The 27258-nt window shown below is 42.6% G+C and overlaps 1 protein-coding gene across 7 annotated transcripts in view; it reads left to right on the forward strand.

Moving 5' to 3' along the window:
• PLEKHM3 (pleckstrin homology domain containing M3) overlaps positions 1-27258 on the forward strand; it is an 88661-nt gene that overhangs the window by 45522 nt on the left and 15881 nt on the right. For 6 of the 7 annotated variants that reach the window (XM_082312321.1, XM_082312326.1, XM_082312323.1 and 3 more), the window contains one exon: positions 11507-11570. In XM_082312321.1, coding sequence (XP_082168447.1) covers positions 11507-11570 — 64 coding nt within the window. Of the gene's footprint in view, positions 1-2492; positions 2803-11506; positions 11571-27258 lie in introns of those variants that run through there. The other variant, XM_082312327.1, reaches the window with a different exon arrangement.

A 27258-nucleotide genomic window follows, 5' to 3' on the forward strand; every position in this document is an offset into this window, starting at 1 on the left:
GCTGTGCATGAGTATTTTCAGTCAGGTGTGATGCCATGGCATCGCAGTGTGGTAGCCACTGTTGAGACCTTCGAAACACCTCACAGTATGGCAAAGCATGAGAGAGGCCAGAGTCAACCACCTGTCCAGCACTTCTGCCCTCTTCTGCGATACGATCTCGCACAAAGGCAGAGGGCAGATGTAGTACCCTGGCACGTGACCCAGCATATGATTTATGTGACACCGGAGCAGTTATGCTCTTGCTCAGCCACTATCTTTTCCATCCATGACATGGTTGTGCTGAGTGTTTTGTTTATTGGAAAACACATGGTCACAGCACAGCAGAAGGTGTTTCATATTGAGTTTTCTGTGGTGGAAACAGTAGTTTTATAAAAACTGAACTTCATTTTAGAAGTGCTGTCTCTTAGTCCATTCAGCTGCTGCTGCATTTTTCTAACAAGCTAAAAATGAGCAATCTTCTTAAAACCATCAAGCCACAGTTGTGACCTTAAAAACGCCAAGTTATTTTTGTTGTGGATCTCTGAAAGGGATGGGGGGATGTCTCTGCCCGTGCCATACTGTGAGGTGAGTGGCTCCAGGCACATGCAGCTGACCTGGTGGTAAATGCATCGTAAGGATTTGTATACCCAAGTTTGTAAGTAAGACAAGACCACAAAGAGGAAAGCCACTGCTTTGAAATCATGAGCTGACAAAGGGCAAGAAAGCAGATGACATCAGTGACTGTATTTTGAGCATGGTGTTTTAAGGATGGGGGACCTGAATTCTGTAGGAGGGAGAGGAGGCTGCACTAGTGTCTTTATCCCAGGTAAGGCGTGAGGCCGTCTGCTATTTGGTACGTGACCTACGTCATTGCTTTGATGAACTACCTAGAACAACTAAGAGAAGGATATAGCAGCAGGTTTCTGGAGAGCACTACTGAGTTCTTGTGTCAGACCCACGGTGTGTTAATACATGTTTGTGTCTTACTGCTCAATTCCTGTTATTTGATAGGGCAGCTTACAGCATTTTAAAAATTAGGATGATTTTTCTTTTATTCTAGAGGGTGGTATTATCTTGCAGAGCTGTTTCGCTGTTCAGCTATAATAACTTTCCTATGCCATCCTCTTCAACTGCAATAAAACTAAAAGAAGAATAAGATTTGTGAAGGCTGCTGTTCAGAAAAATTGGCAGAAAAGAAATTATGCTTTCTGATTAATGCTGAAGAAAAGAATGCCCTGATTAAAATAGACAGGAGGAGGCACGAGACTGAATGGACTTGGGTAAGAGAGTGAAAGAAGAGAGATCAAAGGAGGCCTAAACAGAGAAATCAATGGACTAGAGACAAAGGGATGAGGGAAAGCCAGGAGAAGGAGGAGATTCAAAGAGGGAAGGGATGTCAGGAAATTATGAGTTAATGAAGAAACCAGGACAAAGAGGGAGCCCAAAAACCTACTTCCAAAAAGGAGAGATGAGAAGTGCTGAGGAAATGGAGAGAAGAGAGGATGGACAAAAATTAGCACAAGAAATGTGTGCATGGTCTTTTCTTGGGGTGGGGAGGAGAGAGAAAAAACTCCCTGTATCAAAATGAAACACCCAGAATGGCAGAAGAGGAAACTGGGAAAATACTCCAAATGCTCCCTTTTCTTATCTAAGTGTTCCTTCATGCTGTCTCCAATTAAAGCTCTCTGTGGTGGAGAGGAGGACCCCAGCCCAAGAAGGGTTTGCTTTTATACTGGGGAAGCAGTTTGGTAGGACTTGTTAAAAGTGCTGTAAAAGCCGCTGAGGGAATGTACAAAACACACCTTAGAGTCCAGCTCCTTCTTGGTGTGTGAAGTCTCTGTCGGGGTGGGCTTGGTGCTCAGTTGGTCCCTCAGATCTCCCCTAAGAGGTCTGCAGAGATGAAAAGGAAGAAGAGCTCTTTTCCCAGAAGGAGTTATTCCTTGCTCAAAACTGGTCCCGATGGCTTTGCTTTCTGCATGCAGTATCACAGTGTGCAGACATTCACTATCAATGTGATGGCTTTATAGAGCACAGCTGAAAAGTAAATGAAGAAAATATGTGATTTAAATTTCCCTTTGGCTCATCACATGGGCAAGTTACAAGAAAAGGAGGAGTTTAAACAATACGGTGAGACAGCATTCCTAAATTTAGTACTGTTTCCTAGTTAGAAATGAAAGGCTGGGGGAGAGAATCCAGTTATCTGTCCTGCTCTAAAAACATTCTTTTTCTGCTTGGTCTTCACCTTAGTATGTGAATGACTATTAATCACAAGAAAGTGAACATAGCATCTTGAAGACCTGTCAGACCCATATAAACAGACTGAAACAAACTGTTAATATTGCTGTCTAGGGAGAACTAAAAACAGACTGATTAATTGTATTGGCACCTTGCTGCCTTTGGGACACTGATAGAGCCTGCCTTATTAGGGAAAAGCAGATCACTCCGAGGTTTCTTTTATTAATACTATTTGCATTATAATATTCTTTAAATCTATACCTTGCTCTTGAACCCAGATCACAAAATGAAGATGGCAGTGAAGTTGGAAACTCTTGGTATCCTCTGGGAAGACAAAACTGTTTACAGTGCTTACAAGTCACTTTTTCTGAAGAATTCCAGATGGCTATAAACCAGGTTAGCTCAGGATCCAGTTGGCTTAAATGTGGAAATGTTATTTATAATGCTTGGTGCACATAGATAGGTACTTTGGGAACTTTGAAACCTGGCATCTAGCAGAGAACTGAACCACATTGTGAACTTTGAAGAAGCGAGTGACTAAGTAGAAAGAAAGGAAGAAGAAAAGGACGGAAAGAAGGAAAAGAAACAGAAGAAATCCTAAAAGTAGCTAGAAAGCTCCCAATAAAAGTGCTCTTCATCAGTTATAATGATTTGTTCTCACCTATTGCTCCACTGGATTTTAAGCTCTTTTTATATTTGCAAGGGAAAAAACGAAAGGAACTCAGACTTGGCTGGGAGGAGCAATAAGGACCTCCACCGGTGCATATCAGCAGCGTTCTTCTGAGATTAGCCAGCTGAGACTCCGAGCCTGTTGCTGAGCTCCCTGTTTTACAAGGGATGTTGTTATGCCTAGTTTGCTGTGGCTGTCACCTCAGTATTGCAACAGACATAATTTGCCTCAAATGTCTTTACTCAACAAGTTCTCACTTGTTTTGGTTGCCTTGCTTGTGTGGATGCTGTTCAGGCAGAAACATACTAGACTGAAACCTAGAGCCAACAGAGAATTAGTGCAAGTGGAGCTGTACAGATCCCACCACCTGCAGATTGTGGGATGATGAATGAATGGCACAGGCAAACAAGATGGAATCAATAAAATTGATAGCTGGGAAAGAGGGAGAATCTTTGAGTCCATTAAATAATGAGGTTATTCTGTGAAGCTGTGCTGAATTATGCAAGTCTTATTCTGGTTTTGCTTTCTTCCTTTTATCTCTAGACATAAGACACACTAACAGTGCGTCCCTATGCAACAGCCTCTTTTCCTCTGTTCTTGTCATGGCTGAAGGCTCTTCAGGGTAAGGAGCTATCAGAATGATTTTTTGGGGAAGTCTTCAGGCACCTCCATGTCTACTGTAGGGTAGGCTAACCCAGGTCAACCTTGGAGCTCTCTCTGGGCTCTTTGCTTTCTCAGCTATACACCTAAACTTGCAGTTCAGGTGTTACTAGCCCAGATACTTTAGACAGATGGCAGCAACACAAGGTAAATGTTCTGCAGCACATTCCCCTATACATTAGCGCTCATTGCAGTGCCCATGCTCTGTAAGTACATCTTCTGAATGGTGGTGAGAAACTATATGGAAAAATTTCCCTCTTGTTACTCGTCTCTCTCTAATACCATTTGTCTATCAGCTCTAGAACAGCAACACATCAGTTTTACCCTAGCAAAACTCTAGCTGGATGCGTTACTTAGCCTCTTACAGGAAGGCCAAATTAGAGCTTGCTGTTGCCGCAGGAGGTTAAAGGTACACCTCCAGTGCTGCAGACGTGGGGTCCTGGCTGAGCCTGCCGGTCTGTCAGCACGATGCGAAACAAGTCCAAATTCAGTTATGCTGAACAATAGAGTCCTGTCACTTCCTACAGTGAGGCCTTAGACATATCGCTTCTGACACAGGAGTAGATTACTTTCAAAATATTTGTGTGGCGATTGGGGAACCTGTCTAAACACATCACAGGAATCCTGATTGATCTTATGCAATCACTATACCACCAAATACCTCACGTATGAGAAGCTGGAGCTATGTCATCTTTCAAACTAAGGACAACGGAAGGTCATTAAGTCATGTCCAGACTATCAAAGGAGACTGTTTTCTCCATTTTCTTTGCAATGGGTAGTCCATTCGGAGATTGGAAAATCGCAAAGTAGGAGAACAAAGACACAATGTGTGAAAGCAGTAGACTGCAAAAAGAAAGTTTGAGCAGGAAAGGAACAGAAGGATGTGGTTTCATAGCACTCAGGGCTCTGAGTTAATGGCAAGACCAACAGAAGAAGAAAATTTGTCGCACGGGTGATTGGAAAGAGGGCGAGAGAGAAACTCATTCAAAGAGGATATCTGGATATCCTGAGAGGATCCAGTGTTAAGACCGAACACCACCTCAAAATGAGGAAAGGTGAGAAAATAAATGCAGACGAGTATGGACGAGCCATTTGTTGTTTTATAGAGATCCTGCATGCGTGTAGCCATTGCAGTAGCTGAAATAAAGCATGCCTGTTGATGGAGCTCTTATGAACAGACCACCTCTTTGCTTTAACTCTTGTGTCTTTTTGAAGAAGGAACTGCGCGTGCAGGGTCCTTGCAAGTTAACATCTTAAAAAGCACTTGGCTAAAACTGTAGGGGATGGAGTTAAGGTGGACTTGGAGCTTTTGTTTCAAGTAGGGGTAACAAACAGAGCTGGAGCAACAAGATGTGTGCCAGAGCAGCTAGGGTAGAAGCAGTGCTGCTGTCTGTTCAGGCCAAGGGAAGGTTAAAAGCACAAGCCAGTGCTCTACCATGGTAAGCATCCAGCTGAGGAGCATGCCAGGGTATATATAAGTTTTCCAGAGGACAGGTGGGTCTTTCAGTTCATGTTAGCATTTTCCAGTCTAGGGGCACACCTGCATCTCCTTGTCAAATAGGTCAGTAATATCAGACATCTTTCAAAATGGTAGTCTCCATTCACCTTTTGAGACTAGATTACTTTAAAAAAACAATGATTTAAAAAGAAGTTCCTATTAGACATGGACACCACATTAAATATGACTTGTGCCATTTTTATCCCTATGTTTTTATACCAGAACTTCCAGCAGCAAACTGGAAGCGTTCAGAAGTGCCTGACTAAAACAGAGACCATTTTCTTATTCTTCATTTCAAGTTAATGGCAGGGGGGATCTAAGCTATTTTGATTTCAAAATGAAACTGTGTGCCTCTAATTCTCTGCATCCTGCTTTTAATAACAGCGGTACTTGATTCCTGAGATGGATCTGTAGAAATTCTTGTCTTTCACAATGTTACCGTAACCTTGCTCAAGTAACCACAGAGGAGAGAGAGTTAGTGTACTGCGTTTTAGTTGAAAGTTTATATACTGGTTCAGGATTGCTGATGGATGATAAGAGTAACTGTTTTAACATAGGAATGCTCATGGGGAGTTTCATAACAACATGAAACAATACCTTACCTGGACATGCTTGCTAATAAATCTAGCACTTAGTGTAGGCTGAAGATATTTAGGAATGGCTGCTCCCGGTTCACAAACGCTTTTTTAGCCAAGCCGACAGAATTAGAAAAAAATCATTAATCTAGTATAATACCACAATAAATAAATAAATAAATAAATAAATAGTGGTGTTTTTTTTTTTTTTTTTTTTTTTTAAATTCATTAATTTATTATTACCTTTTGAGTTTCAAATCACTGGGTTTCCCAGAGGCCCGCTTCCCTGAGTAACTTTTTTTGGCTGGAAAGCTGGGGTTCTCCTCTCCTACTATACTTCCAGGAGCTGAGGTTTCCAAGGAAATACAAAATCAAAAGCCTGAATAAAACCATAAGAATTAGCAACACTGGAAAAACTCCTACCTTTTCCCCTCTGATGTTGTTCTCTACCTTAAATTAACAGATTCCATGTCAAATGAATTGCAAGAGAAAACCTAGCAAGAGATGTTATTTACCCCGCCCCATATATTTGGGATAACTGGCAGTTCACTGATATCCCTCTGTACTTTTTAAATCAAATAGTAGCTGAAAAATTTGAGCTCCCGTCAAGGAGGTCAGAGCGCACGCAGTTCCTGCCTGTGTGCTACGCACACGGCCCCAGCTGTTGGTGGTGCACGCTGCAGGGGCTTCAGAGGTCCTCTTGCCCCTTGTCTAGGAGGCAAAAAAAGTATGGGAACAGCAGTAATCAGCATGTGCTTGCCTGTCAGCTGCTTTAGTTTGTGGTGTGGTGCAGTAGCTTAGAAGTAAATTGGTGGTGGTGTAAGTTGCAGTGCCAGGGTATGAACCGTGCTGGCTGAGGAAATGGACTCGGTACCTGGGGTGCCGTGCCAGCTGCGGGCGTAGCAGCTTCCTGCAGAGGGGTGGAGAGGACATCTGAACGTGGCTGCGTGCTAGGCTGGTGCATCTGCGTCTCCCGTGAGTCAGAGCCCAGTCATACAATTCTCAACCTGGTCAAACAAGACACTCCTGGCTGGCACATGAAATCGTGGTGCCAGCTTCCCCTCCCCCCTCCCATCCTAGGTTTCAATAGGCTTTTTGGGACAAAAGAGACTTGGTTGTGCCCACCTGCCAGCTAACTTGATTTCTTTTGATTGCGCTGTAAAAAGAAGAGTTCGCTCTGCTTATCACGTTTGTACTTTGGTTATAGTGTCAGGCTTGGGCAGATTAATTGGTTGTAGCTTTAGCAGAGCTGTCAGGGTATTTAACCCGTTGGAGAAAAATTACCTAAGCTGATGATAAACAGGCTTTAAATGCAGAGCAATTACTTAGTGCTAACAAAGCACCATGACTACACACTTTGTCCAAATGCAGAAAGCAAAGTCTTATCAGTGGTTCTGTTTGCAGGAGGACACTAAAAGATAACCTTTGTTTGTGCAAATACTTACCTGATAAGATCATCCGGAAAGGGAACGGATGAAATTTCTGGTTCTATCTTGCCTGAAGGTTATGCTTCAGATTACAAATTACCAAACAAAAAAGAATAATAATCACCAACTGAGAATGCTCAATTCTCTCTTTTAGTTGGACCAAAAGTCTCTGATGGTGGGTTTCTTTCCTGCTTGCATTGATTGCTTTTACTTCTAGCACATAACAATAAAGCAATTTAGAGACCTTTAACCAATAGGACTTTGGATTTCATTGTTCACAGGAACTGGCAAAGCTGGAGGGCTGGTTAGCATTGAACTTGGTTTGTTCATTGCAGGCTTAACCCTGACTGGTAGCCAGGGTTTACAGCACAGCAATCCTGTGACTCACAACTGTTCTGTTTTGCATCGATGGTGAAACTGGTCCGGGAGTTTCCAAACCGTGAAAGCTTAGGAGGTGCTTTTAGTGGGACATGCAGTCAATACCGTTTGCCTCCCAAGGGTCACAGGTCACATTCTGAAGCAGCAGAGGCTTGAGTTTTTATTGTGATGAGTCTTAACATCTTGCGTTTGACCTCTGTCTAGCTCACTCCAGTTTTTTTCTGTGTTAAGATTTGACTGAAAGGACACTGCTTATTGAATGCTTTTAATTGACCAACTTAAAAAAAAAATCCAGTTTGTTATAGCACATCGATCAAAAGATTTACAAAACTGACATCTTTTATTTTGCTTTCAAATAACTTATCAGAGATCTCCCATTTGGTGTTTGTAAAGGACCTTTATATCAAGGGAAAAATAAAATGCAAACACATGTTTTGGTCTTTTTGGATCAAGGCCTTGTATTAACCCAAGCATGCTCAAAGCTCCATCTCATGCAGAAAGTAAATAGGTATTTTCTAGTGAAACGTTTCTAAGTATAGTTATCTTAGCCTGCTCTGTGGTCTGTGTCAGATTTTTAGACGTGAATGTGATATTAGGTTGATTTGGATGCCATGTAGTACTTTGTCATTGCTAATGCAATGGCACGGTGTTTGTGTGAGCCCCATCTCGCCCGCTGCACTCTACTGACTTTGGCTTCCTTTCACCAATTTCAGTTGCAGTTGACAAAGGGATGGAGATGGCAAAGATGATATGTTCCTACTAGTTACATGAGAGGAAGTGTCTGGGTTGAGAAGCAAGAGGCTCTGAATTAGTCCTGTGTGCCCCCTACTGAAAAAGACTTTATATAAACCATCACCTCGTTATGCTCAGAGAACCTGTGCAGACAAGGAAGCTGTTGGAAACCGGCCGTCATTCATTTTCTTGCTTACTGGACTACTTGGTCTGTGTGGATTTCCTGCCTCATCTCATTTGCTTGCATTTTATAATGAGGTTTTTTGAAAATGCGTTTGATATTCTGGTGCCTCTTATGCTCTTGTTCCCCACGCACTAGAGGCTGACAAAACTGCCAATAAACAGACGCATTTTTGGGAGGCAGCTTCACGTGTTATGTTCCAGTAGCTGTTGAGTTTCATTTTTTTCTTTCCAAATGGGACTAATAGAAGTTTTCTGGAGGAGATCTTAATTGCAGATGTGCAGCACAGCAGGATGTTTTTGAAACAGATGCTCAGCTCACCACAGGTGTGAGGGTGCATCATTTATATTGTAAATGATAAGGGACTGAACTGCCTACTTTTAGGCGATTTCAGTGGCTTCACATTCATGGAGCTGTGTGCTCTCCAACTTTGGTGACGTGGGCAGGTGCTGTGGGAATGTTTTGCACCTCTGTGTGTATTGGGAACCATACAGGAACTGGTCCGGTTGCTTCATAAGAAATTTTGCAAATGCTGTTGTATATGCGAGCTCTGGCAGCTCGGCTGTTTTTCTGTGGCCAACCACAACCAAACTGTGATTTTTTCCAAGTCAATAGAAGGACTGAATATCTGAAGCTGGACCAGCCCTACTTACTGAGGGTTTTTAAATGCCTCTGCTTCCATAGCAGTGAAAATAAGCACTCCTCTTACCTGAGTGCCAGGTATGTGCATGTGTATATGTGCCTTGCATAAGACTGGGAGGGCAGTGCCTAGTTCTTTTCCTGGAAATAGATTTGGAAGGGAGGAGGAGTGTTGGATGCTGGCTCTGCAGAGCTGCTGCTGCAAACTAACATATCTCAGGGCGGGGGACAGGTACAGGGAGAGGATGACTGTCACCAGGGCCTGTGCTGGCTGAGACCCCCCTGACAAAGGAGGTCCCTCGATGATGAGTTTGCTTTTCATCTGCACACTCTTATTAGGAGTTAGAACTTGCAGGAACTAAAATGCAGTCCTTGAAGGCAGGGGAACGTGATGTTAGTCATCGATATTAGTCATTGACAGTTTCCACCTTATGGGCTATTCAGGCTATTTCCTGAAAAAGGAAATCTTTCATTAGCTAATTATTTTCCTTAGCAGCGCCGTAAGGTCATCAGCAAATAATACAGTTCCTGGCAAAGCTACTGCACTGTTTAGTGCCTGCCTGTGTGATCAGGGGAGAACGATGGGGAAATTTTAATGAAAGAAATTCTACCAGAGCTGAAAAATACTAATGGCTTCAAAATGCTGTTCAGACTCCTTAGCAATCAATTTTAATAAATCTTCTATGTGCAAATGAGGAATCCAAATGTCATATACTGTCTGATAGCTGGATTTTGACTGTTTTCTAGTGGTCTTTGACATTCTGCCAAATGTATTATGAAGGTGCGATGCAGCAGAGCTACTGAAACATGCTCAGCTCTAATCGGAGCGATGGTATAGCCTACAGAACTGAAAGGGGAAAATGCAGTATCCCAGTGAGATTACAGCTAGGAATTAGGTGGGTGGAGCAGACATGCTTGGCGACTCAGAAGGAGCAAGGGCACAGTCCTGCTCCAGAAGAGTGCTGGAAGATTGGTAGTGCCCAGTTGTCAGTGCCTTGCTTGCAGGACTCTTTCCCTTCCCACCCCAATAAGGCTTCGATTTTTTTCAAAAGTACAAAAGAAGTATGAGACTTTGTACCACTCACCTTAACAGCAGTGAAAAGTCCTAGTCCCTCCAAGACAGCTTTGAAAGCATCAGTTTAAGATAGCTGTTTAAGACAACTAATGGCATAGAATGAACTGAGGTGCTTCCATTATTTCTTAGATTCGGTGTTCTGTCAAAGACTGCAGTTGGTACTGTTATTCCTGCTGATCTGTGTTTTAGCTAGTTATGTTGCCGCACCTTCTAAAAATCTCTTCTTTGAGTTCCTGTGTACTTTCTCATTAGTCTCATATCATGATCGTGTAATTTCATATTGGCCTTTCAGCGTCTTTGGTTTTTTGAACATGTCCAGTTGCCTTTCTGTTCGCTGCCATTCAGTCCCACCGTTACAAACCAGTCTTTGCCAGAGCTTTGTTCATGCATTTAATAATATCAAGAATTTCGTTTCTGTATTGCGTGAAAACTACATGGTTTTAATGTAGGAAGTGGGTTCACAATTTCTTCTCTAAGCAACATGTAGTGTACAGGAGTTTTACCTCTTGAGGTACTTGGTCGCTTTTTTTTGCAAGTGATGATATCAGCTCCCCACGATACCTTAGCGTGGTGTTGTATTTGTTCTGCGTGGATGGAAAATAAAGCTGGTTGGCGGGTTGTTTCTCCGTGTGTGCGCACAAAGATAGACATTTTAATTAGATGCACTTTTTCTCTTCCTGACATCTTTATGGCAGACACATAGGTTTTCATAAACTTTCCTTGCTAATATCCACTTCCCTTTACAAGGTCCATTTTTCTCTGTAATGTTACTTTAACCCAGTTTTTCATTTTACTGCAAGTCACCCTGATTAGGAGTTTTCTGTTCAGGTTTCTGTAATTTAGCTTTACTGCACAGGTCTGTCAGTGGATAATCAATGGTCTTGCCTGAAACCTTGGTTTATGTAAGGGAAAGATGCCTTTCTCAAATAAGTCATTATAAAGTGTATGCCAATACATATAGTTCTGTATGCAAAAGGGAATTGATATCAATCAACTTTATGTTGGAAGAACAGTATCTGCATGACATTTTTGCCGATAGAGTTATTTCAGTTACAAAACCATAAATCACATCTGAAATTAACTGTAACAGCTTTCCAGCAGACCAGGAATCTTGTACTAAAAAACATAGGAAATACTTTTAAGGTGTAGTTTGAGTTATTTGGGTTTAAAAAACCACCTTCCGTGCTCAGGATGAGCTTTCAATGGCTGTAAATGTTGTCGTACATGCTTACCTGACAGTTGGAGAATGACGCTGGCACAGCATTCATTCTTATTGTGGAATTGTTGTGCCCATGAGGAATGCTGTAAAAGTAGCTGGTGCTTACAGGGAGACATTATTCCACTTTCTGACAAGCTCCCTCTAGCATCATTGTTCTGCAGTCTTTTGGTGGGAAGAGGAAATCTTTGAGTTTCCCAGGCAAAAAGGCATGACACACATCCATTTTTCTCTTTTCCAGGATCTTTCCCAGAGAGTATCTTCTCCAGCAAATCCATCTTTATTCTCTCGCAGACCTTCAGCAGGTAAGTTTCTTCAACTAATTCTACCTGTTACACATCAAGCCTGTTCTCATCTTCAGTGCTAATTGTACGTTCCCCCTTCTAGCTAGTCGTAGCTTAAATAGCTTTACTTCTAAGCCATCTCTGTGGTTTATAGTTTAATATAAAAATGGGTTAACAGTGGCATTGGTTAGGGATGAGAGAGAGAAAGCCTAGAGCGTCAGTGTTGAAATGGGGCTGCAAAGAGGCTGTGGAAGACGACTGTAGTCTGCAAAGAGAACTTTGCTGTGAGAAATTTTTCATCTGATCAATGAAGGCTCATCTAAGGCTCAGCCTACAGGTGACAAGTAGTATTTATTTCTTTGCTTCAAAGAATAGTTGTTCAGGAATTTATGAGTTTGTACAGTCCCTAGTGCAATATGCTTATTTACAAAGTCTGCTAGGCATTACCACAAGAGGGGAAAAAATAATTAAAAAAAAAAAACCCTCAGCAAGGCTGCTACACAAAGTTAAGCTATACAGTGTTACTACGACAGATGTGACCGCAGAAGAGGTAATGTAAACTGCTTGTTTAGTTCAATCAATATCAATGCAAAGACATGTTTTGCTGGCAAGCACCTTGCAGTACATCTGCTTGAACAGCAGAATTTTATTACGTACCAGATTTAACAAGAAGAATTTGGCAAAAAGAGCTGAAAACAGAGGATAGGGAATCTAAGGTGAATGTGCTGCAGCGCTCAGATGCACAATGGAGGAAGCAATGAGGTAAGAGGCGCTAGCTGACCTGGGCACATCTGTGTTCACACTCTAATGCCATTGCCAGTGATATGTAAAACACATTATTTTAAGCTTCTTTCACTGATGTTTCTCTTGTCTAGTGGTGCCTTCTCTGCAGAATAATGGGTAGCATAGTCAGTACAGGATGTTCAGTTGACACATTTAAGTCAAGGTAGTTCAGATGCCCTTCAGAGCTGGAGACTACAGAACTGCAGGAAACATGGCTTTTGTTGGCTAGTGAAGTCACAGAGTAGAAATGATTCCATATATAAAATAAAAAGGCCAGTCATCTGAGGTCTAAAACTGTTTCCACAGCTTTTCAGCATGTTCTGCTATCTCATCTTTAATAATCAAGCCATGAAAAAGCAAGCTACTTAACTCCAGAGCTGCAGTATCCATGGTGGGCCTGTCTGTTAGCTCCCAGTGCTTTGTAAGCTGCTTCATCAGTTCCTAACATGGGTAGTAGATGTTTTAGAAGCAATCAGCAGCTTATCAAGCACCCCGTGGGAGGGAGGGAGGAAGGGTAGAAGTCACAATTCATCCATTGATTTAGCAGTTCCCTTTAGCATGTTTCTTTGTGTTTGTCTTTGCAAGACACCTCTTCCCCTGAGGGCCCCAGCCCCAAACTTACCATATTTAGAGGCAATATAATTTGATTACCGTTTCTGCTGAGGTGGGTTAAATTACATTTACCTTTTAATCTAGCTATATCCTTGTTGTCAGGCTGGAGAGGGTTTTCCACATTTCAGAGACTCTAAGTTTCAAATTGGATTGCCTGTTTTTGTCAAAGTGGAACCAGAGTGGAAAGGGGAGGAGGACCCCCTTGAGGAAATTAATCCAACAGCCAGAGAAACACTAACACCCTTACAGCCCCTGCCTTCTCCCTGGTTTGCCCCTTACAACCGCTTTCTCCTGATTGCTCATCATTTTCTACTGACCTGCAGTTTGGGTGTTTTTTAATCCTGAAAGTTTCCCCTCCTTTTGATTCCTCTGCTGCCTATTTCCTCATATCCATGGGCTGCTTTTGCACTGTATCCTGCTGTCATGTAGATTGCATGTGTTTGGGGAATTAACTAAAAAGTTTATTAAAGATTAATGGAAAGATAAGGCATGGTGAGTGAATTAGAAAAGCAGAGAGGGGTAATCTGTAGATATAAGCAACCTTTACCCTGGTTAGTCCCAGCTCAATTCTGATTTGTTTCCTAGCCAAGTTCTCTTTAAAGATCCTAGAAAACATGCGTCGTTTCCTACCAAGCAGCTGAGTTTCAAAAATGTAGTATGAGGGTCTGTTCTTAGGTGCAAAAAAGTTGAAATGCCTGTTTGCCAGTAGATGAAGCGGCATATAATACTGTTCTAAAATGAAATCCAATTTACATTTCTTTCCAAGCTTAACAGAGCTCCATGCCTAGACCTTATGCATGTGGCAGAGTACATACTTGAGCTGTCTGATGGTCTGGGGACGGTTGTCACTTGGATCCATTTGGACAGGGCTCTACTGGGGAAGACCTTAACTGTGAGGTTAAAAGCAGAGTGGAAAAAATTGAAACAATATGTCCTTAATTTTGGAAACTCACCAAATCCTGGTGAGGTAGTGGTTTTGCTAGGACTTTACTCATTAACAAATGCTTGTAGTGCAGATGTGAGTATGCCTGACCTTTAACCAAAGAGGCAGCAAGTGATGGTCTTTATTTGCATGTGTATGTTTGTTTAAAATAAAGACAAATGCACACTTGTACCCCAGCAAGGTTTCACTGCAGACCAGGGCCCCAGGGACTACGTTAAAGTTTACAGCAAGACTATCTGTGGGCATTCCCATGGGGTACATATTCTTAGAATCCTCTTGTCATTGTTGTCGTTGGAGGTGTTAGCAGACGAGATAACTAATTAGGTGCATTCAGATTTAACCAGCAGAAACACGAAGTGTGACAGCTTGCCTGTTCTGCCCCATTGGCTGCATTTGCTTTCCTTTCCAACCCTCCTTGGCATCATCTGCCCTGCGTCACCCATAACACTACTGCATGTCTGTTAGCCAGCTTATCCAGGGCTATTCCAAACAATTAAAGCTTTAAAGAGGGAGACCTCCAATTGTTAGGAAGCAAGTATTCACTCCGGAAATTACTGGTTTTAGCAGACATAGTACACTGGAAAAATGGATTACTCTTATTTATGTGCAGTATAGTCCCTGACGGTGCAGTCACAATCCAGGGTAGCTTCACCCTAAACCTGCTGGAGGTATGAACTCTGTTCTCTGCGGACATTACTAATGGACGTATCACTGGTTTTGTGGACATGTGGGCACAATTCGCACAAGCTGGAATTAAAAACTGTCCATTCATTTTGTATGACTATGGGGCTGCTTTTGGTGAGACTAACAGTTTTTACACTGTTAAACATTGATTTGGACAGAAGCTGACTCAGACAAGGCTCTTGCATTTCTTAGGAAAAGTAATTCTTGCTGCTTACACTAGATTCCATATTAATGGGAGCTTTTAAAGTAAAAGACTTGAAGTGGCTATTGTGAAGAGTTCAAAATTCAGGTGCTTAATCCACACAGAGAGTTAACTAATGTCTTGCCTGTTTTTTGTGTTAAATAGCAAGATATACAAGTGTACAAAGATTATTGCAGTGATAATCTTTACTGTAGAAACACTCTTAATCATGGCAATTATTTCATCTTGGTTATACTCCCCCCAAAGATACGGTAAAATAAAAAGTATCCATGTAAAGGCAAAAATGACTGGATGTCAAGGATGAAAATTGTGAGCAAGATAAGAGATTTAAAAAGATGACGACTTGAAGTCTTGTTTACATGGGAACACTCAGGAAAAAAAAAATTGAAGTGACAAAATATGGGAATTTAAAATGATGAGTTGAATTATATTGAATCACTGTGTAAATACTGTTATTCAAAATATAAGTGGCTTTCATTTGGTTTATCTCCATTTACTTTGGAAGCAAAGTGAGCTAAATTGTATTAAGGCCATTTTCATTCTGAATGTGTATGTCCATACAGGGATTTAATGTAGTATAATTTATCCATTTTAACATTGTAGATAAACTAATCCGTTAAAATTTAATTAAAACATCCATTTACTTCAGATCAACTTTCCTGACTATCTACCTGTAGATGAACCTACAAGCGATGTGAAGAACAGTGGAGAGAAAGGATGAACAAGAGAGCCCTATTCTCGCAATAATATAGCACAGGTCATACAGTGAATATGAGATACGCACAAAAATCCTTAATGGAAATGTTTCTTTGCAGAACACACAGCAAGCATGAGGAACTTAATGCCACAGTAATATTACTGAGGCCAGAAGTTTATCATCTTTGAGAGGATTAAGTATCCATAATGAGAATGTCCACAGTTACACTATGTAAGATAAAGAGATTATAAGGTTTCAGAATAGACATATTATTTACTGAGGGGATTAGGAAGATGTCTTCCCTATTGACAGACGGATCAATGATTTCATCTTCCTCTGACGTATATAGCACTGATTACAGCACCTGATAGGGTTTTGGACTAGGTGAACAGTTAGTCTATTAGAAGCATTCCCAATATGAAAATCTTAATGTTTCTGTTCAAGATTTTGTGTGTATAAGGTTCCCTAACAAAAACGTGGGGAATAAAAATGAACTCTGATGAAACGTAAGTTCCACCTAATTTGAGCCTAGTATGTTCGTAGACCAGGATTAGGAAGCCTTAGAAGAACAAAGACATTGTTAGGTCTCATTCACTTTTCCAGGCTTTTAACCCATGCTGTACTTTCATCACACCTCCTTTTCCAATGGCAAATTTGGGTCCTCCCTGTATTTTCCTGGACTGAGATGGGGGAGGAGATTGGAGATGCTCTTTCTAGCGGTTTTGCATGTGCAAAACTTTACATTGATTTAGACAAATTGTTTCATGAGTCCCAACAACAGCAAAGACTGCAAGGAGATGTGGACTGTTTTTTGCTCTTTACTTGCTTTTTTGTTCAGAAGTAAAACTTCTTTTCTGATCACTCAGTCCTCATGCAATTACTGAGAAATGCTCAGCTTAGATTCATAACGTACAGCTCAATGACTTCCAAGCCCATCAGTGGTGGTGTCCTTGCCTAGCAGTTCCTTTTTATTCACCCAAAATGATGGGATGTGGCATCTAACCCACGTGCCTCTGCTGGTGAAAGCTATATAGATTGACAAAACTGTGTTTTGGCTAACATCCTTTGGGCTTGCTGTAGTTTTGGCAGTGTTACTGGGGTAGGTGCATGACAAACGCCCCCCACCTCCTGCTCTTAACGGATATAGCCATACCTGTAAAAGCATTAGTGCAAACTCAGTTATATCAATGAGACAGTCTTTTGCTGTCATTTGTCTCATTAAATGATTCAATATAAGCTGTATCAGCTTAAACTTTTATTTACCAAAGAGGTTTACCCATGTAGCTGTACCAGCAGATCCTTTTAAGTTTAGGCAAGCCTTTTTTTTTTGCTTGAGGGGCAGGAGGTGGCAAGTGAGAAGGAGAATTAGGTTTTTGGCAGGCCTGGCTGTGCTGAGATGCCTGAAGATCTGTCTGTCGCAGTTCTCTGTGGGAGTTCACTGTGCTCAACAAGGGCAGCAAAATGCCAGGCGCATCTGTGCCATAGCTGCCACAGTTCAGAGTTCAGCACCGTAGTGAAAACATTGACCTACATCCCCAGCCTCCCAGACAAGGGTTGACACAGCGTGTGTGACAGAGATGCAAGTCCTGCAGTGCGTTACTACCAGTATTCAGCTGACCACAGGTTGGATGACCTTGCTCAGAGTAGAGCTGGTTTAAAACAGTGGTGGGTTTTAACTGATGTGTCAGGTACAGCCCCTGCTCTTAAATATCTGGTAGGAGGTAGACAGAAACAGATGGTTGTGAGGGGCGTACACACTGTTAATTTGTACAGTCATCCAGTTCTCATCCTAAGGCACATGGGATCTGGACTCTCTTCCCAGCTCTGCTGCAGGCTTTCTCTGACACACAGGACAAGTCATTTTTAGTGGGATTAAGGTAAAATGGGTCTCACTTTACTATGTGTATGTTTAAAATATACATCCTAACCACAATTAAGTTCAAAAGAGGGAAACCAGCACTTTGGAGGGGTAGTCCGTCTGGCCTATTTTAAATATGTTGTGCAATTTAAATACATTAAAATTTTGAGGCACTTAGATAATTCTGTACTTGAACCATGTAAACATGCATCTTGGACCATAACGACATAATGCTAATAGCCATCTTTATGTCCTTCCTTTACAACCTGTGCCTGTATGACTGTGGTAACTGTACTAGCAGAAGAATATGAAAATAGTCCTAGGATGGGAAAAACACACAATATACATTTCCATAAATACTAAAAGGTCTGATAGCAAAAGAGCAATTAAACAGCTTGTATACTTTCCTGTGGCTATGGCTCCTTTATCACTCATTTCTGTCACTCCCTGGAGTTTGCTATCACTGAGCTGCCTTTCAGCAGAACAGGAAGCTTCAGGTTAGCTGATATTCCAGGTGTGTGTATAATTCTCCAAAGTGCTGACAGCTCTGCTTACAATTAGTGGTAATGGCAATGAAGTTACTGGCGTTTCCTTTTTACCACATCTCTGCTGGGGAAGGGAGGTGCTGTCATTCAGAATGGCTTGTGGTCAGGCGGAGAGCATGGCAGAGCCGGCCAGGCTCGTGGGTGAAGAGCTGGCCAGGAGCATTTTGCCAAGTGGCAGCCAGGAAGACAAGTTCATCTGAGTTAGGTGTGTTAAAGTCTTGGAGGCAAAGTGTGGATATATAGCAAGATTCTTAATAGATATTTTTAATAGCAGAACTGGTTTTTGCACTGCTTGAAACCAGAGTTTTCCACAGGGCTTATTAAATACATGTGGTGCATTTCCATGTGAATAAGTAATCTAGGCTGCTTGGGGTAAGTGTGGCTTTTTAGAATGAAATTCTGTTTAAAACAACCCAGCAGTGGTGCCAGTGGCTCGCAGGAGCTTCTGACCTGAGATCTCCAGAGATATTTTAATTTTTTCAGCCCCTGGAAGAGGCAGTAGCAATATAAGCTACCCCTTTTCTAGTGCTTTGTGCTAACCAGGTTTCTTCTGTTCTTTTTTTTGCTGTGCAGAATGAAAGGCCCAGTACTGGAGATCAGGGTTAGCAGTGTGAAAGATTGGGCTCTAACCTCGTTGCTGTACTTCACATAAATGTTTATTCAGGAGAGGCAGCTGGACGTATCTCAAGGAGTAACATCCCAAGAAACCAAATTTCCTGAGGAAACAAAATACTGAATCAGGGCTACCTGCTTGGATGAGAGAAGAAAAATTTTTTTAGGAATTTTTTTAAAATACACTTTGTAGTCACAGTTTTTTCCAGAGTAGCCCTAGCCGTTTTCTTGGTATGTTGCTTTCTTATTCTAAAATCCTTCAGAGGACTCCTCCTTAAAATGCCCTGATCCAGTCCTGTGCAAGGCAGGAAAGTTTTTAATTTTGTGATATCACTCATGAAATAACATCTTACTCAGTGGGCATGTAGAGCCAGTTAATATCTCTGCATGCAATTGCCTGCTTAATCTTAAAAAAAAAAAAAAAAGGAGGGGGGAAAAAAAAGCACATATATACTCTCTGCCTGAAAGCATATTTGCTTGTGTGTGTATTTAGAGTCACGTATGTTAGAGCACTAAGGAAAGTGCTTTCTGTTCTTTACCAGCCAAATTCCTCGTACTCTTTCAACCTTGTTTGATTAAAACAGCCTTTAACCTTTGCTTGAATACCTGTTTCTTAAAACAACCTATAATTCATCCCTGCAACAAGATTAGGAGAACTTGGGGTGTGACAAAATGACATGTAGCTGCCTGGAAACCTTGGGGGAAGGAGAAAGGAGGAATGACGATTGAAACACAGTGAGTGTGAAGGCAGAGGTTGTGGGGCTGGAGTCTGGTTGCAGGGCTGGCTGGGGAGCTGGCACAAGTGATTTCAAAGCGTGTTGTTTATACTGAGACAATTTCATCTCTTTCTCACTTGTGTCAGCTTGCACCCAGAGACCTGCTGAAATATCAGGCTTTTCTTCCTTTGCATGAGAGGGGTGGGGGAGGGCTTGGAGGGACCTTGTCATCCGCTCTGCCTCCTGCTGTAAATTCACTTGGACTGTCACCAGTTTGTTCCTCTCCCCAACCAATGTAAAACTCTGTCTTCACCTTGCCCCCTGCCTATATGTGCTTGTCACAGATTAGCAGCATTTGCTCTTGACCTTGTTTTCTTTTTCCTCCTCTTCCCAGTGCCTGTTATAGTTAGTGGCTCATTTGTGGAATATCACTTTAATACCAAATTAAAGTGCAACACATTGAGTGGTCTGGTTTGGAAGGACCACGAACAGCAAATGGCTCTGCCGTCAGTGCAGACTGCCTGGTGCAAAGAAGTCAAAGGGAGCTTGTGATTTCTGTTTATTCAAATTCTCACTCATTTCTGCTTTAGTTTGATTTATTTCGTGGTTGGTTTTGTGGGTTTTTTTGTTCTTTGCAAAGTTTATCGCCGGGTTTCCTTTCACGATGTTCTCTGCCCTGTGTGGTTGATGAGTTAGCACGGCACCACGTGTGGCTGCGCGATGTTGCTTTGTCTGTGTCAAAGCCAGTGATGGCAAAATGGTGTCATGCGTGTCAGAGCCAGCACCTTGCACTGGTGTCAGCAGTGGATGAACGGAGTCCCTGGCCTGACCCGCTCCTGTCCGCCCTGCTGCCACCCATACCACAGGCCGAACAGGCCTCTGGGACAGCCAGAGAGGATGGGGCAGTATCACCCTTACTGTCGGGAGCTGGGATTGTGGCCCATAGCATGGCTATAACAACAATAGATGGGGCTCTCCTGAAGTTACTGCTGTGTTCTTTTTTAATTTGTTGTACAGCAATGCATAGTGACTGATTCTAGCGTGCATGCACACAAGTATTAAGAAATCATTCTTCCCTTAAGTCACTTGCAATTTAAATAAACAAGACAGGCAATCTGAAAGAGATGACTGGGAGTCAAAATGGAGCAAGGAAAGCTGACCAGACCAGTATATTGCAGAAAAGATGGGGCAGAGATGAGATCTGATATCTGCCTCCCTGGGGCTTTTACCTCATGATCATACTTCCTCCGTCCATTTCCCTTTCCTCTGAACTAGATTAATTGTGCATTGAAATCGTAACAAGAATTTGCGGTGTTAAGAATCTGGTGAACGGAAGGGAAAAAGTCCTCAAGGAAGTTAGCAGTCCGCGAGCATTGTCTGTTCCCTAGATATAAATGACTAGGAACTTCCCAGCCAGGGAATATGTTTTCCCTTTCTTTTCTCTGCAGCTTGCATTATCCTTAGCTAAGCATATTGTAGCGTACTTGTCTCCAAGTCCATGTTTTCATCGCAGAAATCCTGACCCTGCTGAAATTTGTCGCGGGGCAGAGATTCCATTTACCTTTTGCGCTTTAATGCCCGATCTCCACACTTAATGAATGCGGAAAAACACCTGCTTGTTCTGCAGTTAGCAAACAGGTAAAGGCAACCATTGTAGCTTTCCTGCACCCCAATCTGCTTTTGTTCTTCCCGGCTTGTGACAGAGATCACCTGTGACAGAGAAGAGAATGCGTCAGAAAATGGTTTCTGAAACAGATTGCACAATGTCAGGATAGGAGATAGAGCGTGAAACAAAGATAGTTGACTGCAGCAGAAGAGATCTGAGGCAGGCATTAGGAACAACTTTCCAGCTCTTTGGAGCGCTGGAGAGTTGTGGCATCTCTGTGGTGAGAAGTTTTTAAGCAAGTCAGACAGACATCTGTCAGTTGGTTGTGCCGCAGGGTGAGGAATAGTGTGGAGGTTTCCAGAGGCATTTTTTCTAGCCGTGTTTTCTTATATCATTGGTAGTTCTTTCAAAAGCATATTTCTCATCTGTCCTGGAGGTGAAGAAAGATTACTGAGTGTTTAGTCCTCCTCCGCAAAGCTTCCGCCACTGGAATTTGGAGGGTAGTGAGCACAGCGGTGAATCCAAGCTGATCTGTTCAGGAGATTTTATTTTCCCTTTCTTTCAGTCCAGGAAGCACATTCTCTGTGCTACTCTGAAGTCTAGGCGAAGCTGGAGCTTAGCTCTGAGCTTGTTAGCAAAAGGCTTGATTCAGACTAGCTGTTTCTGGAGAGGTAGAAAGAAAACAACCAGGAAGAGGCTTGTCTTTGGAGGATGGTGGAAAGCTGTGCACGATTGTTGACTGCTTCTTCAGATAGCTTCCTTCTGCCAGGCATGCTTGTGACGCTAATCCCAATAATTAAAGGACTTTCTATCCCTTCAATGTATATAATTGGGGATGGTGAATGAGCTTCATGTCTACCACCCCTTCTATTTTCTCAGTGCCTCTTGGGCTTTCCATGTCTCTTCTGCATTGCGTCAGTGCCTCCTGGCAAATTCTGTCTGTCTCTCAGATAGAGCCAAGTGTGCGTCTGGCCTTGAGAAATAATCATAAATTGTGTTCTGTCAGGAGGAGAGGCTGGGACAATCCAGTTGAGATTTGAACCTGTAGTTCAAGGTGTTTTAGGGATTTCATATCACTTAACCCATCCCCTCCAGGCATCACTTGTGTCTGACATGTAAATCAGACTGGAGGAATAAGTGGAACAGATTGCTCGGTGCTCCAGAAGAAGGTTACGAGGAAAGCCTGTGTCTTTAAAGAGAGTGCCTTCTAATAAATGTTATCTGCAGAGAAATACACCAGCCCCTATATAAGTAGTTAATGTTACAGCCTCAGTGTAGGCTTATAAAATGACTTTATCACCTCTATGACGATAATGATTAACAAGCTGATTTACAAGGGTGGGGTCACAAAGCCATTCGGCAAATTTAGCTTGTCTCACAGTGGCAGTGGTACAGAACCTGAGTTTTACAGTATTTTCTCCACCTAACCTGGAATATTAAACCCTGGTGGTAGGGCTCTTAAGCAGAGCAGTAGCAACAGATACTCCTCTATGAGGATAATAACCAGCGTTTCCTCCTGTGCTTCTGGTACATGAGGAAATTACAGGTCCAGGTCTGAGGATTCAGGAGAGTTGGGGATGTTTCTAGCTCCCTTCTCAGTGTTTATTCCCTGATCACTTAGCCGCAGTGAAGTGATGGTGTTCCTAGACACACTGTTACGTGATGCCTATGGTTGTTGGCTCTCCCTTGTGTCAGAGCTGGCAGAATATAGAGATGTGGGTAGATTTCTCTTCCTTCTCTTAGATCCTGGATAGCTTCTGTTAAAATATCCTTTGTCTGTTGATTTTCCATTATCTTGGGTCTTCATATAAGAAAAAAATCTTTTTTTCTTTTTTGTTTTTTAAACGGCTTCTGATTTTACTTTCATTATCATATGTTGGAAATTATCCAGACTATCAAATTTAATCTAACAATTATTTTAATCCAGAAACCCTTGATGTGGTTTAACACACCGTGACACTTTTCAGAATTTGGACTTCTTAACTTGGCAGTTCCTCACATCGAGCAGAACAGTGTATCTGAAAGCTCAGCAAGCTATATCCCCTTTACCACTTGTCTTGACAGTCCTCATGTAGGTGATCAAAGGTATTTATGATCTCCATGCTATGTAAACATCTACTGCACTTATAGAAGTTGGTAAAAATGCACAGACAGGGTAGGCGATTTGATGACCCTCACTCAATTTCACAACATAGGCTCCTGCAGGGATGGAGGCCTTACTCCCTGCCTTTTACTTCTTAGTTAGCATTGCTGACAGGAGCCCTGCCCTCAAAGCAAACACTCACTGCCCTGAGAAATGTCTGAAAACTGTACTGTTTCTTCTCTCCTGTCCAGAAATTTCATCATGGCTGATAGATTTCAGTGTTGATTTATGTGGCTATGGTGCAAAGGTTGGACATTTCTGTCGACCTGGTCTAATAGGTGGGTGGAAGGCTGTGGAGGCGTTACTTGAAGCAATAGTGGATTACAGCTGGCTCATTTTTCCTTCTGTTTCTGCACATCCCTCCTCTAGTTCCCCCTAAAGCCCTTGTAATATTACCTCTTTGGGAATGACACAGTCTGAGTTTGGAGGGGACTTCCATGCTTGCCTTGTCTAATCAATATTTGACTGCTTTTCAGTGACACCTAGCTTCTATTATGTCTTTTCTAATTTGAACAACTGTCAGGAACCAGAACAAACCCTAACTAATTTTGTATTAGGGTTTTTTTGTGCATTTTTTTTGTCTTGTTCTGTTTTCCAAACAGAAAATTATTACAAGCCGTGAGTTTAGGTTACCATCTCTCTGGGTTAGAGCTCTCAAGGGAGATGAGAAGATCTGTCACTGTTACCTTGGCCGCTTTTCTAGTTTGGTTTTTAATATGAAAACATATATATTGCAACACTGTGCTCACTACATTGCTCACTTGTGGGACTAGTTTGTGCAACCCTTCTTCATGCTGGTAAGTATGTTCTCATACAAGGAGTCTTTGTTGACTGAAAAGGGAAGACAAAGTGACTTGACTTCTTTCTGCTGTGTGTAACAGGCTGGAGTTTTGGACCCCCTGTATGGTGCTATATGGGAGGAGGAGGTTTAGGGGCAAGGCTAGGGCTGGGGAGTGGGGGCCTTCAGAGGTGGACTTCTGCCAGCATTGTGTTTGGCCTGGAGAGCTGGGATGAGGGATGAGGTCAGGACAGAGCTGTAGCTCAGCATGTGTCGGAGGTGAGGGGACTGCCTCTCCTCTGGTGCAGGACAGCGTCGTGGGCTCAGAAATGTGTCATGAAGGTAGGACACAGGGATACCAGTGAGAGTCCCCAGGACAACGCGTGCTGCTCCTGGAAGCTGTCTGTGCGCATCGGCCCTGTTGTGCGCGTAGTGGGCCACTGAGGAGGATTTCTCTGCCTGTGGAGGATGCTGTGGTCTATGGCCTTTCCAGTTCTTATTCTCTGGAGACAGCTGGCTGCCCGCTTGTTTCTGAAAACATCACCTTGATAGAGCGAGGGAACTACGAGTAACTTCCAGTCTTTGGATAGAAGGATCAGAAAACCTCTGGGGGGCCAGCAGCCCTCCTGACAAGTGGTTAAACTTTGACTGATCACACGTTGCCCTCATGATCATATTAATGTGATGTATCCAAAGGGATTTCAACCTGTACCATAGCCCCTGCTGCCTTTCATCTTCTCTGTCTTCCTGCTGAATCAGGAAAGACATAACCCAGTGCATGTGCGTCGTGTTTTCCCACTGCCCAAGGCTCTTGCAGCCGTTGCCGACATTGGCTTGTTCTGCTAGCATTTGGCAGTCCCCGTGCTTCACCTCAACCTCACTCATACAGAGCATAATTGTTTCTTTGGATTTATACTGCTACCCAACTGAACAGTAGCACAAATATATACAGAGAAGAAAGTTTGATTTACCTTTATTCATAACTTTGACTTGTATGAAAAGCCTCTGTTGTAGAAATCATCTGAAATAATTGTCCCAACACCCCTTTGGCATGTGTTCAGATCCTGTGTACCCCTTTAGTTTCTCCCACTGCTGCAGACAAGTCTCTGCCTTCGCCTCTTGCTTCCCAATACCACCTCAGCTTTCCGGAGCCGGGTGCGGGAGGCTGGGCAGCGGGGTGGGTTGCTGCTCTTGCGGGCTCTCCTGGCTTCTCCTCTCCCCTCCCAGCAGCCCCGGCACCTGCAGCCATGCTCTGGCTGGAGGGATGCTCTCTGCAGTGTGGGCAGGGAGCCTGTACAGGAGGCTCCTCCAAAACACAGTTTGTCCCATTTAGGGTGGGAGATATGTGGCAGTTAGTGTAAAAAGCAGTGTTCGTTTTGTTGGTTTAAATTGTAAGTGCTTTGAGGCAGGGGCAGGGCAGGGCCTGTCTTTTTATGTGTGTACATGCGGGTGTGTATTTTTATACTATTCTTAATGTGGGACACGCAGTTAGGAGCTGCAGTATGCAAAGCCACAGCTTTCTGTCCTGTGGTAGCTTGGAGAAGTGTTTTTCCAGATCCACAGAGGTGGACAGTGATTCTGATCTGAACACTGGGGCTATTCAGAGGCACAACTTGCTTTGAGCCTCTGAACGCAAGTATTTTCCTCCCGTTGGCACCAAGCAGTGTACCCCAATGTATTCCAAGTTCAGCAGTGGTAAGCTACCTGTGAGAGCATGGCCCCATGTCCAGAATCCTATTGGGATGGGTTCCTTTGACCAATTTAGGAAGAGAAAGCTCCATTGTACCCTCCATCAACTGATGACGAGGGTGCTATAATTTTGGACAACGAAACAATTGCTTGCACTACAAAGAATTTGCATTAGGAAACAGACCTTGCTCTTCGTGTGTGCTGTAGGTAGAAGCGAATAGGAACTCAGCAAAATTTTAATTTATTTTGAGCTTGATGCTTTTTTTTTTTTTTTTCTTAAGAGGCAGGAATATATTTTTAAGCTTTTGCAGGTGCGTGTTGAAGTTGTACTATGTTGCAGGGATAAGTCAATGGTGAAATTTTTGGTTTCTGTTCCTTTGGCATACTCTTAACTTAGTCAGTTTTGTGCTAAATCTCCACATTTCTTATGAAATGTGATAAACTGTTCTGTAGCTGGTAGTGTGTGATTTCACAGTTTCTCTGTTTTGTGAACTTATTTTGTAAGCTTACTTTGTAAACTGAAATGTCCTTAGGAAGGGTTCAGGTCAAAGCTTAGGAGTGACTCCAACAGTGAGAACAGACGTGTGCTGTGTTAGACTGCATGGGGGCTGTGGAGTCTCTGTCGCTGAAAGGCTTTAGTAACAGATACAGCTGCAAAGAATGACATAGATGTTGCTGGCTCTGCCAAGACGGCCTCTTGAGGTCTTTTTTTTTTCCCCTCCTATGATTTCCCTGATATCTGGATAATGCATTACATTTGTTTAACACACTTCTATTCTTTAATCGCTTGTGTTTCCTTGAAACTCAAGATCAGATTCCAGCATCAACTGGGAGAACGTCCTGGGACTCTGCCGTCGTGGTTCTGGGATGTTCTGCGATGTCTAAACTGACTGACCCTGGGCCTCTGGCTGTCACAAGGGAGCGCTTAGTCACAGGAGAAGTTTTGACACCTTTGATTATGTGTCCCACGCTCCTTTTCCCAAGCCGTAAAACACTCACTGGGGAAGTGTTACCATGAAACTCCTTTTGGGGACAGCAAGTAGAAATCTTCCTTTTTGCTTGCCAGGGTAAATGGAGATGAGGATTTTATTCTTATTAGCTGCAAACACGAATGAGAGAAGGCTGCAAGGGAAATTCATATCCTGTGCACAGCCCTGAGGTCTCTGATGAAACAAAATGACACAAAATTTACAGATGCTAAAAATAGTGATAACATCAGTTTGATGTTGCATTTTGTCTTCCTCCTATAATACAGTAAAATGGCCTGTAATTCACATTGCAAAATTGGCATGCATGGCTCTTTGAAGATATCATCTTCGTTGTGTATCTGCAGTGGCCAGAGTTACAAGCCAACCCGCTACAGTGCTACGACGAGCCGTACAAATAAATAAATAAATAGGGACAAATAACACCACCTCCTTGGGGGCAGCTGCCCACTCTTAATCTGTCTTGCTTAGGTTGCGAGCTCTTCAGCATAGAAAACCTTCTGTGCCTTATACAGACTTAAATTCACCCCTGGTGCTTAGGAAGGTAATAGATGATGTTAATTTTGTACATTATATAAAATGTGATTTTAATTCAGAGATTTAAATTTTAAGTCCTTGCTGATAGTGACATTAGTACAGACTTAGAGAGTTTGTTTGCAGCTCTGTTTTCATCCTGACATTTTAAGCTGAGCTCTTATGGCCTGTCAGAGGTAGTTGCTGTAGCATGAAAATGCTTTGGAAAATATGTATCTATTGTGGTTTATTTACTATCTTTGTATGTGTATTTCATCTATTAGTGCTAAATGGCTTTTTGGATGGTGATTGTAGCTGTGTCCCTAGCTGGGTGGCTTCACT

The sequence above is a fragment of the Platalea leucorodia genome, assembly GCF_965183815.1.
Source record: "Platalea leucorodia genome assembly, chromosome: 5".
Taxonomy (NCBI): Eukaryota; Metazoa; Chordata; class Aves; order Pelecaniformes; family Threskiornithidae; genus Platalea; species Platalea leucorodia.